Below are 13,527 nucleotides of genomic sequence, written 5' to 3'. Positions count from 1 at the left end.
CCCACCAATACACATGCACACAACAACTACCTGTCCACATACGCGTTTGTTATGATGCGGCATTTTCACGAAACAGCAACAAGAACAGGATCCAACAAATTTGTACATTGCAAATTTGCCACCACACTTCAAAGAGACGGACTTGGAGAATATGCTCTCGAAATATGGGCAAGTTGTATCGACTCGCATATTGCGCGATCAGCAGATGAACTCAAAAGGTAAACACATTTTTTTTCTGGATTTATCTCATTTATATACCAAACTAATTCAATTACGATCTGTAGGTGTTGGCTTTGCACGCATGGAGAGTCGCGAGAAATGTGACCAAATCATACAGATATTCAATGGTAATACAATACAGGGTGCCAAAGATCCACTTTTGGTTAAATTCGCCGATGGTGGTCCGAAAAAGAAGAATCTCTATAAGAATCCTGATCCAAATGCGCGAACGTGGCGTGATCCCACCGAAGGGATGCCGGTCACCTATGATCCGACAATGCAACAGAATGGTGTTAGTGTTAATGTTGGCACACCAATTGGCGTGCCGTATTCACGTTTTAGTGCACCACCAGTGAGCAGTTATCCAATGACGACTGGTTCGCAATGGATACCCGGTTATATGATGACACAACAAATACCACAAGTTGAGGATCAAGTAAGTGAAATGGAAATAGAAATATGTATGAAAAAAATATATTTCAACGTTATAGCCTTTTCACACAGAAGAAGCTAATTGAACAATTAACCGCCCTCTGCTCGATTAAAATGCTGATTAAGAACGATTTACCATACAAGCTAAATATCTACACTAATTTTTAATTGAATTTCAATTGACTTGAAAATTAAATGCAACTCTGCGATAAAGACCGTATTTGTAATTATATACATATACGTTCTTTGTCTACGAGTTGTTTTTCACGCCATACGACGGTAGATGTCGCTGCTAAAAATATATGAAATATGAAAATCAAAAGCAAGAATTTATGACAAGAATTTTATCATGTAGCCGGCAGTGTGAATAGCAAAACGTGGTTTCTCCATCAAAATTTTAATTGAGCAATTAATTTGGCTGTGTGAAAAGGCTCTTAGACTAATATAATATTTTAACATTTCACTGTTCGTTTACTACAAATTATGCAAATTTCTAAAAATCTTGTATTATCTTCTCCATCGTAGTACATACATATGTCTGCTGCCCCACAATTGGGTGTCACATCCTACAAACCAGACGCTGTTAATCAGGTGCAACCACGCGGCATTTCGATGATGGTTAGTGGTGATCCGTCTGTGCCATACGCACCAATGGTGCCACAATTAGCCACATTGCAAATTGGCAATTCCGTAAGTATAAAAACAAAAATTATTCCTTTTTATTGTATTTAAGTGAGTAGTAGTTTGAAGTAGAACTAACATTTTCAAAAAAAAAAAAAAAAAATTCACTCATATTTGTAATATAGACCTTTCAGTCAGATACACGTCTACATGTATTGACTTATACAAAAACGAAGTGTATAAAACTTACATTCATACTGAGCACAAGTGACTTATGGCATTACAGCAATTGCTGCGCATTTTCACAATGAAATTTTTTTTCAAGCACAAAACGATTTTTTTTGTTGTTGTGTCACAAAGTTTACCAAACATTCTCTTGTAATGTGTGTGTGTGTGTAAATAACATATTTGATTCAAGTTCGATTACAACACAACACCATTGCATATAAAACAGCACGAATTTTATATGAGATTTTGATCCACTATTTTTTTTTATTTTTACTTTTTTAATAAAAGTCACTCACAACAAGGAGTGTAAAATTGTATTTTTTTTTTGTTTAATTTGAACAAACAATTTTCTTTTCTATTAACACAAGTACTAACTGTAGAAAATATACACACAAGAAAAAGCAAAACGAAATTGCATCAACCACCTTGTTCCCACTCCATTTCCATACACAAAATTTTGTACATAAAATAATTGAAAATGAAATTCTAAATCGAAAAATGTCTATGCATCTTTATCATGATCATCATCATTCATCAACATCAACATCGTTCTGGCCATTAATAAGTGAATATTAACCGTTAAATATGAAATTTGTTTTTCTTTCTTTATTTGATTTTTTTATAGAATTTCTCTCCATCATTACAGTATATTAGTCCAACTTATCCATATTATGCACAACCAACAATTATTCCAACAATGCCAATGACAGATTCCGAACAGGCTAGCACAGCTGCATCACCCGATGAGGCATATACACAGTATCCACATCCAGCCGCTCCCAAATAGGTCATCGCGAGGTGAGTGCGTGTGACTTACTACAAGAACAAAGAGCAAAGTCTAAAAAAAAATAATTAAAATTAAAAAACAATCTAAATTTTAAGCAAAAATCGCGTTTATCTCAATATTATTTTTTATTTATTTTATTTTTTTTTTTTGTTATTATTTGCAAACACTTTTATAGTTAAATTTAGTTACTAAATCTTACTGAAATAGTTTTTACAATTACGACGCGCTTGAAGTATACGTTGCGCTTTCAAGTGCAAAAAGTCAATAGTTTTTTTTCAATATTTTTTTCTTTAATTAATTTTTTTATAATTTTTATATTTTTTTAATATTTAACTTATTTGCATTTTATTTTAGTTTAATTTTTTTCTTTATTTGCTTTTCTTCTATTATTTTTTATTTATTTTTTTTTATTATTATTATATTTTTTTTAATTTCTAGATTTTGTTTGGAATTATTTATTATTTAATCGTTATTTTTTTAATATTTTTTTTGTTTAGTAGTTTTTTTAAATTTTAGTTTTAAAATTTAGGATTATTTATTTTTTCTTTGTAGTATTATTTTAATATTTTTTTGTTTCTTAGTTTTTTGAATTTTATTTTGGTTTCATTTTTTCTTTTATTTATTTTTATTTTATTGTTGTTCTAATTTTTTTTAATTCTAAATTTTGTTTGGGATTATTTTTTTTCCTTTGTTCTTTTATTTTACACTTTTCTATTTATTTTTTATTTTATTTTGTTCTACTTTTTTCTTTATTTATTTTTTATTTCATTTTAATTAATTTTTTTTTTAATTTCAAAAATTTTTTAGAATTATTTATTTTTTTAATTTTATTATAAATATTTTTTTTCTAACTTTTGTTCACATTTTTTTAATTTTATATATTTTTTTTTATTTTCTAAATTTTGTTCACATTTTTTTAATTTTATTATAAATATTTTTTTTTTCTAAATTTTGTTCACATTTTTTTATTTTATTTTTTTACTTTATTTAAACTTTTTATTTGCTTCGCTAGTTTGTATTGCAGTTGTTACTACTTAGCTTATTGCGTGAGTACAGACAACAAAAACAATTCCAATTGGCTAAAAACTGTATAGTGTGTTGTGATTTGTTGCATGTCAGCTAGCTGATAGCGTACTTTTACCTTCCAACTTCCTGTTACTAGTCATCCAAACCTAGCTAAATTGCGTTGCTTGTATTATTACGAAAAAAGCATCAATGCCACATAACACTCACTTTATATATATAACTGTATATAACTGCATATATACATAGCTCCTTTGGCATTTCATGACTTTATATTTCCATAATTTTATTACATTTATTTTAAATTTCATATCATTTTCATAAATTTTCATTTTTCATTTTTATCGTTATTAATTCAAGCCGCCGCTTTATTGAAGCCCAGAAATATTTTTGCTTTGTTTGCTCACTTCACAAACGCGTATCGCGCTAATTTTCTTTTAATTAATTTCTGACACACATACTCTGCCATTATTATTATTATTTTTATTTTTATTTTATTTCAAAAGCATATTTGCCATATATTAATTTAATTTAATCATTTTTCTCACCTCACAATGCACACAGTACCTTCAAAACTACAAGCATACACACACACACTCATATGCGTCATTTCCTCACCACACATTTTTTTTTTGTTGTCATTCACACTCTTTACCATCATATGCTGTTTGCCGTCATCCATATTTTTCTATGCGCTGTGCTATGCTTTATTGCTGCCTGCCGCCTGCTTGTGCTTGCCTACTTTGCTTGTCTGTTTGTGCTTATCTGCTCAGAAATATTCAGAAATATTGTGCATAGCTTCAACATGCTCACATACACACACACCCACACCCACACTCATCTGCATATGCCCTCAATCATCAAGCGTGCACTCATTTTTCTATTCATACATCATATTTTATTCGTCTATGCCACTGATTCATTTCCAGCATTCCATCATCTGCATCAGCACAGTTTATAAAGATCACATCGTTATTGGTGGTATAATATTTTTTGTGTTATATTTTGTGGAGGTTATGTTGCACGGTAGCGTTTGACGGTCATTACTATCATTATGCATATTATCCTGCGTGTCCTTCACACCTTTTCGGCACGTCACCATTACGGTTGCAACGCACACAAGACAACGCTTAGCAGTTTGTCCTTGGTTTTGTGAGCGTTCATCTTATTTGCCGTCACATATATGTATATATGTATATATATATATATATATATATATATATATATATATATATATATATATAGATGGATATGTACATATGTATATACATTTATCCATTAAATATATTTTATATGAGTTTATTGAATATTAATGCACAGAGTTTGACTTGATGTCTTGCCTGGCAAAGCCTTCGTAATGCTGTGGCTAAAATCATCACGATAATCATAATTTTATCGCTATTTGCTTCATTTATTTATATATTTTTTACAACATTCTGCAACAGTATGAAAGTATTTATGAAGTACGCATTTTATATGTAGGTCAGTCCGCATTTCCTCTGTATATACGATACAAGGCCTGTAACCTCCATGAAATGTTGTATTATAGCTGATAAAATTAGTGAGGTTATCTTAGTATATCACCATAATATTAGATTTAGGCCTCAAAAAATTCTTATTTTTATTATTTTATCGATGCTTTGTGAGACAAAATAAAAGAACGGGATTTTAATCTCCATAAGAAATATACTTTATAATTTTAGCATTACATGACGGAAATTTGTAAAAAATCTGACTAAATCAAACCCTTTAATATGAAAATATTTTCTTTACTGTATGTACTACCAATTGAATAGTTTTTTAGGCCCTAAAGTAATTCTTAAAAGGATAAAAAGAAATAAACTGCTTTATTTAGATGATAATATGAAGTGTGGAGATGTATACCATCTAACCCCGTCACGTTAAGAAACCTTACCAGTGTTCCAGGGCTGATAGACGGTATACTACCTCTTTGGAGATACAGAGCTCCAATTATCTGACCCCTTTTCTTCGCGATCACCGGGCAGTCAAAGAGTTAGTGGTCAGGTGTCTCCGCTACTAGATCACAGAATCGCCAATGATCCGACTAGTAGATCCAGTTTGTGCAGATGACACCTTAGTCTGCAATGGCCAGTGTAGAGTGCCACTAGTTGCCTCAGCTTGTTTTTAGGGAGCGCAATTAATTGTGTAAATCTTTTCAGATTGTATACACTGAGAAACAGTTTGGAGTGGCGAAGCCTCTGCATATGAAGCCCTCAGCGATTCCTACTTGCCCATTCCTCTTTTGTAAACGTCTACCAAGAACATGCCGACCAACTGCAATGAAGGGCTCCGGCCATACCGGCCTGATAGCCGCGGCCTTCTTTGCTAGTTAGTCCGCAAGTTCATTACCATTACCTAACAAATCTTACAAATCTTGTTTAGTTTACCAATGCAGTCCATAACCAGCCCCGAATCTACTTCAAACCATGATATTGCCTGGAGAGCCGCTTGACTATCACTTAGGATGGCTATGCGTTCACTATGGTAGTTTCTGTCTAATATGACCTCTGCACATTTGGTAACGGCATAGACCTCAGCTTGAAAAATGCTGGGGAATTGTGCCATGGATGAAGACAACCCGGCGGCTATGCCATCTGCTGTCTTAGATCCGTTCGTGTACCATTGTTGTGTGCTTCTGCTTATGAGTTCCTTGAGAGATGAATCCTCCCATTTCCTTTTATTGCTCAGAACTGTTTTAAATCGTTCCTTGGAAAGAGACCCATTGGAAGCTCCTCAATTTCCGGGTGCTTATCATCCTGCTGTCTCCTAGTCCTGGTCTCGTTAAGGGCAGTAAAGTCTTGTTCGCCATAGTGCCACCATATGAAGTGTGGTGAGATTCAGGATTGCCTCCAATGCTGCAGTTGGACAAGTGCGCATTGCACCGTTGTAATTATTAGGAAAGAAGGAACCATACCGCATATTTTTAAATATTTAGCTAGATGAGCTTAGCGGTACATCTTTAGAAATAGACATATGAAAAATTTTCTGTAGCATATTAATAATATTACTCATACGCCCCGTAACAACCAAATGTTACTCATACGCCATGGTAGCAAGTTTAAGACAACGACTCCATACCGAAAGTAATAGTTTAGTCTTCAGTTAACTTAAATTGCGGTACATGTTGTTTACTGAAATTATTGCAATTTTTTAAATTTTAATAAAAAAATATTTTTAAGAAAAATTTTAGACATAATAAGAGCGAGTTAGTTCTAGAAAATTTGGAATGCTGGAAATAAAAGTGTCTATTATAATATCACAGTTAACAGTTAGATCCATATAGTTAAATGAAAGATAATGCATGGATATTTTTTGCCATTTAATCCTTACTTTGCATTCAAGTTTTCAAAAATAAGCAAAATTACTTGAATTTACTTTTGGTTGAAAACTTCAATAAAAATACTATCGTAAATGCTGAATGTTATTTTGAAAAATTAAAAAAAAAATATAAGCGCGCTATTTTGTCGGCTTAAATTTAGCTTTACAATCTTATTTAATACGCAAATATTTTTTGAAACAATTTTTATTGAAAAAATTTCATAAATAAACAGCATTAAATGTGGCAATTTTCCACTTGCAGATGTAATATTATGATGCCGCGATTGACACTCTAATGGGAGTTGGAAGTGGAATCGGATAAACGCGAACAACATAATAATATGCAACAGTAGTATATACGATAATGATAACAACAACAACAAACAACAGTAACAAAACAACAAGCCACAAGTGGAAGGACAACAACAACACGAAGAAACACAAAAACAATACAAATAATGCAACAACTTAAACAACAACAACCACAACAGTAACTGCAACAAGGAAATCGGCGACAACCAACAACAACAATAAAAACAAATAGCACATAAAAAAACCAAAAATAATAAAAATAAAGAATAAAATGAAGTAAATAAATGCAGGTTGCTGCTTACGAGAAAATAGTTAAAAACAAATGATTTACAAATATTTAAAGCAGTTTTCTGCCCATAAAAGCAAATGTAAGAGAAGAGGCAACCAAAACCACTTGCTAAGCATATGAACATAATAATGAAACAGAAGTAAACAGAATATAAGAAAAAATGAAATATTTTATATTTGTTTGCGAAAATAATGAATGCAACATTTTAAAAAGGTAAATAATTAAAAGAAATGAAGAGAAATGTAAAGACTAAGTTAAACATACACACACATACATACTTACTAATAGAAATTGTGGAAAAAACGCGAAACAATACGCTGACAAGCAGCAAGTGAAGCGAAGCAAAATATATGCGCTAAATGCATTACATGCATATATACATATGTATGTATGTATGTATGTACATTTGTAATTTGTATTAAGAAACGCTAAATGAAATCAAGTAAAGTGAAAGGTAAAGCGATATTTGTAATGAAAAACAGCGAACAGCGTTTAACTAGCAACAGCAACAAACGATTGACAAAGCGGGTAAATAATATATAGATAATAACATTTAATAGAGTAATAAACTATACAAACACAAACAAACAAAAGAAAATGGCGGCACACGACCCAAAATGTACGAAAAGGCGTTCACATGCGACGAGCATCTTAGAATCTTATGAGAAGGCAATATGATTGTATTTTTGAATATTTAAATAACAGAGCAGAGAGCTAGTGAAATAGTGGCAAGTTGTGCTGGCCAGTGGCGTGGGCGTGGCTATTGACTAAGTAAAGCAAATGTATACCCGCTAAATATGCAAGGAATTTTGAATGTATTTATGTAATAGAGTACATTAGAGTATTTACATTTTGAATGAGAAGAAATGAAACATTGAAACGCGCATAAGTAGAGGATGAATTTGTAATGTAAAAAGCAAGCAAGCTAGCGCTGATGCTGCTGCTGATGCTGCAGAGTAGAGTGGTTGGTGCAACCAATTTATTTATTTAATACTTAAAGTAGAAAACAAAACAAATGCGAAAAGAGTAACAAAAAGCGATGAAGTCAATGCAGAGATGTTTTGAAATGAAAGCGTAGCATATATTGACGATATATTGTAAAAGCGAGAGCGTGTGTTGTAGCTGTGAAGCAGGCAGCACAGCAAAGTTTACTGGAAATTTTACACAAGATTGTTGAATTTCTTTGAGTTTTTCATTTTATAAATGACATTTAACCGTTATATTTTTATTTGTTACTTTTTGAAGAAAATTTAAACACATACATATATAGCAAATAGTTTGTAATGAAACTGAAAACTGAAAACTGTCGAAGCAAAGTGACAAGTATTTACATACATACATAAATGAGTGGCAAATGATTATGATTTGCTGGACAACAAGCGTAAAGAATGCAAGCCACACTAATATACATATTAATACACAAATACACAAGCATACACTTTGTACTTTCCGTCTACAAATGCATACACACACACAAACAGACAGTACCCACACAGTTAATGTGTATGTGAATTTGTTGAATACATTTGTAAAAAATGATTTCTTTAACAAAAAAAAACACAAATTCAAAAATAAAAAAAATAATAATAAACTTTATTTATAAATGAATAAGTTGAGAACATGATGAAGCCGGCAGTGGATAGTAAAGCATTGTTGTTGCAGCAGCAACAAAAACAAAATTTGCAAAAATGAAAAAGAGAAAAGAGAAAAAAGGGGAAATCAGCAGAACGTGTGCAAGCAAATCGGTCGGTCAGAGCTAGACCGGCATGGCTGTTTAGAGCGTTCATTTTTTTAGGGAAGTAAAAAAAAAACAAAATGGCGTAAATTCACATTAATTTAAGTCAAGTCAAGTCAAGGGCGGGGTAATACGGACTAAATTGCATTTAAGAAAACAAAAAAAATGTGAAATAAATGAAAAAACGTAAATATTTTTATTTTTTAATTTCAAAAATGAGAGTAGTTTTGTTATATGAACACAAGCAGTTAGAGCAGGAGCGTATGCATAGAACGAAATGTGTGCGAGCGAGCAAGTTAGCAAGAGTCCACCAAAAAACACGTACAGGAAGTGTTAGTAATTAAACTTACTAAGCTCGACAGTTATTGTAGCAGTGAAAAGTGCATACAGCATATTGGCGGTTGGAGCATGTGCGTTGAATGTATATGTATGTTTGCTTAAGGACTCAATTTTGTAGTGAATCAAGCAGTTTTTGCTAAGGGTGAAAAACACACATAAAACAAAACAAAAACAATAAAGATGTTTAAACAAAAAGTGAAGAAAAATGAAATTGTAGAATTTTTTACATACAATGCAGCAAAGCAAAAAATAGTAGTGCATAGCCAAAAAAAAAGAAGAAAAATAAAAACAAAAACAAATAGCAAGGTAACACATTAGAAAACTAGTGTTTGATGGAAAATGAAAACAGCAGGCTGCATCTTGCAAGCAAGTAAAATGGCTTAAATGCGGTGTTAACTGAAAATGTAGTTTTAGTAGTTAAAAAAAGGGGAATAAGTGCATAGACTAGATTTATGTGTGTAAGATAATTGCTGTAGCATTAGTCTGTAATTAATTGCATATATGCGTACATGCAATTGCATACATACATATATGTATGTATTTTGTATGTATAAGTATGAGAGAGAGAGAAATAAATTGTTTCTATTTTTAGCACTCTTCAGTTACTTTGCTCTAGCTTTAAGCATACTCTCTTTGTTAAGCATTAGCGTTTTTTCCTCCGCTACCCTTTTATTCTTAAGTATTATTAAGACTTTACCGTTTTTAGTGAGTAACTGAAAAAATTTAAACATTGAAAAGAAATAAAAAAAAAATAAAAATAAAACTAATATAAAGAATTGAATAAAAAAATAATAGTTGTAGGCAACGTATTATGTGTAAGCAGTAATAAAACAGAAAATTATAATAAAAAAATGTTATTGAAAGCGAAATTTGTGAGCAAACACTAGTTTACAATAATTTTGCGCGCTAAAAGTAGAGCTACACTTTTCTAATGGAATTTTGAAAAGCGTAAACAAAAATAATTAAATTTGTGAGTTCAAAATACTAATGTTTTTTCACATTTTAACTGAAATTTTAATTTTGTTATTTTATTATTAATTAAAAAAAAAACATGCATTGTTTTAAATTTTTTCTAAAAATTTTTGAAATGAAAATGTTTTTTTTTTTAATTAATGTTTTTTTATTGATAAATGTTTTTTTACTAAATAATTACATTTACTTTCAATTAAATTTCAAATATGTTTACAAGCAAGACAAAATCCATTAGAAAAATTTGGTAATACCTTTAGTGTTTTTTATTTTTTTTTAACAACTGAAGTTTATGAAAATTTAAATTGTAAAAAATTGCTTAAATATTGCACATTGATTGAAATGTGAAATGATTTTCAAAATATTTTTTTTAGTAACACCAGCTTATTGTTTGCGTATATTACTTTGTATAGAACGCATATTTAAAAATTTTGAAAATTCGTTTTTTTATTATACTTAATAAGATATTAAACAACACCCAAATTGTATAAAAAAATTAATAAAAAAATTTATAAAAACAGTCATGCAATTGATATCAAATATTGCTTTTGAAATGCACTTCATTCTTCATTTGAATATTAAAATAGTTTTGTTGAAAATATTATTTACGAACTAATTAAGCTTTTTTTCTTTGCGTTCATCGAAAGCTTTGTTACTTAAAGTAATTAAATTCTGTCTACTTTTTTGGTTTATATTAAAACATTTAATTTAAGTTAATCAAATTAATATTAAAAATAAATTAAATAATTAAAATTAACACAAAATCAAACATTTTTCTTACTTTTTTTTGTATTTCTTTTTAAAATTTTTTTTAACTGTAGCTGATGTGTAGATCATTCTCAGCTAAATATTTTATGCCAACAGCATATAGATATCATTTGCATTGAGCTGTTACTGGTGTTGCCAAATTATATGGTCCACTTTCTTTTTTTGTTGTATTATTACCGTCGTTTCTAACCTACACACCTTAACTGTTTTTGTTGTTTGCGCGTGGGTGAAATAGTGTTTAGTATACACAAAAAGACTAGTTTGGAATAAGTAAATTGAAAAAATAAAACAAAAAACAAAAAGCAAAAACAAATGTAATAACAAACACAAAAAGTAATAAATAATGAAGAGAGATAACTGTATTTAAAAAATTGTAATTTTTTAAAAGAAAAGCAGCAGAAGGAAATTAGTAATAAATAAATGATGAACGAGAATATAGTATTTGAAGAAAAAAAAAAACAAAAAACAAGTAAAAACGCAAACAAATTGAAAAAGTAGTGAACCAGTAAATTTAGTAATAGAAAATGCTAATAAGCGTGTGGTAAAATTTAAGTAAATTAATAAACGTAAATGGCAAATAAATAAGAAGAAAGTAGTTTTATATGAAAGTTGAAACAAAGAAACTAAATAAAACAAACAGTAATAATTGACTTGTATTATTAAGAACGAAACTTAAAAATCAACCAACAATAAAAACAACAACACAAAAACCACACACACATTAATTATTTAAGTGATTATAGCGAATGGAATACGTTAATAATGAGTTATTGAACTTTAAAAAGAAAAATCTTTGAAGAAATGCTTGCATTAAAACAACAACAATAGTTACAAACAAACTGCGAAAGTTAGCAAATATTTTATTTTTTTCGTTTTTAGGTTTCGTTTAAAATTTTATTTGTTACTCGTAATTAGCAAAAATACAACAACAAAATCTGAATTTAATATGAAAATACAATTTTATATGTTGCTAATGTTTATTTGTATTTGTGATTTCACTTTCAAACAGCATTGAAATAAAATTAATTAAAGAAAGCCAAGCGCTGCAACTTTTCTTTGAAAACATCTGCTGAAACCTGTACTGAAGCTCTTCTAAATTTTCACTACACAGCACTAAATTTCACTAACTCGCTGCTTTTGTAGCAGTGTTTATTACAACAACTGCAACGTGACGTGATTTCTTACAATTTCAATTTGTTTCAATTTCACAATTGTTTCAGAAACAAATGAGTACAGCTCCTTGCTAAAAAATCAGTCAAATAATATCAAGAGGTGTGAATATTATAAATAGCATGCAAACATAAGTTTACACTAATTAAAACTTAAAAATGTCGAGAAAATTATATGTAAAAATTATTTTATAATTTTTGCAACAAACCACTACATTCCACAATGCATTATTTGCAATCTCTTTAGTTTGGCGTGACAAAAAAAATTTTCCAATCTACAATAACCAAAATTTATGATCCTCTAAATGCGCTATCGCAGTGCAACATATGTCTTCCTTTTATATATTGAATTCAAAATAACCATTATAGCAAAGAATTCATATACAATAAAGAATGATATTTTTAATATATATACATATTATCTAATTATATACATATACGTACATATGTACAAAAATTTATGTATTTTTAGGCACATATACATAAAGACTTTAAGGATCATAAATACTCAATATCTTTAACAAGAAAAAAAAACGCAACGGTTTTTTGCTTGCTATAACTTCTAGAAGTCTGATATAGGGACTGACAAATTTTAAGCTCAAATGCCTATTTGTTGTAAATGCAAACAAAATGAAACCACAAAAACATTATATTTCCTTAAATACATGTATACATATATCTTTTAATATCCAGAAATCCTCAACCGTATTTAGTGTAAATCTCTGTTAAGGCCTTTGATATATTTTCTACAGTGCTTAGGAATTGCAATGGCAAACACTATTTCAACTGCAATTGCTATTTTATAATATTCACACAGTGAAATTATTTCAGTGATTTTGCTTGTGATCTTATAACTTGAATAGAGCGCGCCATTCGCACAACAAGATTTTATCATGATAAACACTGTTTCATAAGTGAATAGTACGAAATTGCAGCGAATGAAACTGTTTTATAAGTAAATAGTACGAAGTAGCAGCGAATGAAAGCTCCAAAAGCTGGTGAAAGCTCCAAAAGCTTTATGATAGTTGCAATACCAAAGCAGACCAAGTGGAAACCAAGTGAAAGTTTATTTTGCGCATAAGAGCGCCGAAAGCTCGATGAAAGCTTCAATATGAAAGCGAGTAAGGTGGAAAATAACTTTAATTCGATTAAAATACACCCGCTTTTAATGCAGAACAGTGAAGAAATTGGGTTTAAGAAAAGCTTGCAGCGTTTAATGGTTGTAACAAACACATTGACAAATTAAATTCAATGAAACGAAAATCACAAATACAAATATAAATTTTCAAAACAATTT

General features: G+C 30.0%; 1 protein-coding gene across 10 annotated transcripts in view; it reads left to right on the top strand.

Annotated features, from left to right (window-relative positions):
• Positions 1–7,412, top strand: part of LOC105210377 (protein alan shepard) — a 547,478-nt gene extending 540,066 nt beyond the window's left edge. For 8 of the 10 annotated variants that reach the window (XM_054228417.1, XM_054228418.1, XM_054228413.1 and 5 more), the window contains 5 exons: positions 77–218; positions 285–655; positions 1,177–1,341; positions 2,126–2,298; positions 6,912–7,412. In XM_054228417.1, the coding sequence (XP_054084392.1) occupies positions 77–218; positions 285–655; positions 1,177–1,341; positions 2,126–2,287 (840 nt within the window). In that variant the 3' untranslated portion in view covers positions 2,288–2,298; positions 6,912–7,412. The remainder of the gene's footprint in view (positions 1–76; positions 219–284; positions 656–1,176; positions 1,342–2,125; positions 2,299–6,911) is intronic. The other 2 variants (XM_054228421.1, XM_054228414.1) reach the window with 1 other exon arrangement.
• The last annotated feature ends 6,115 nt before the right edge of the window (positions 7,413–13,527 follow it).

The sequence above is a fragment of the Zeugodacus cucurbitae genome, chromosome 4 (genome assembly GCF_028554725.1).
Source record: "Zeugodacus cucurbitae isolate PBARC_wt_2022May chromosome 4, idZeuCucr1.2, whole genome shotgun sequence".
In the NCBI taxonomy this organism is placed as follows: domain Eukaryota; kingdom Metazoa; phylum Arthropoda; class Insecta; order Diptera; family Tephritidae; genus Zeugodacus; species Zeugodacus cucurbitae.
This window is presented reverse-complemented; position numbering and strand designations above follow the sequence as displayed.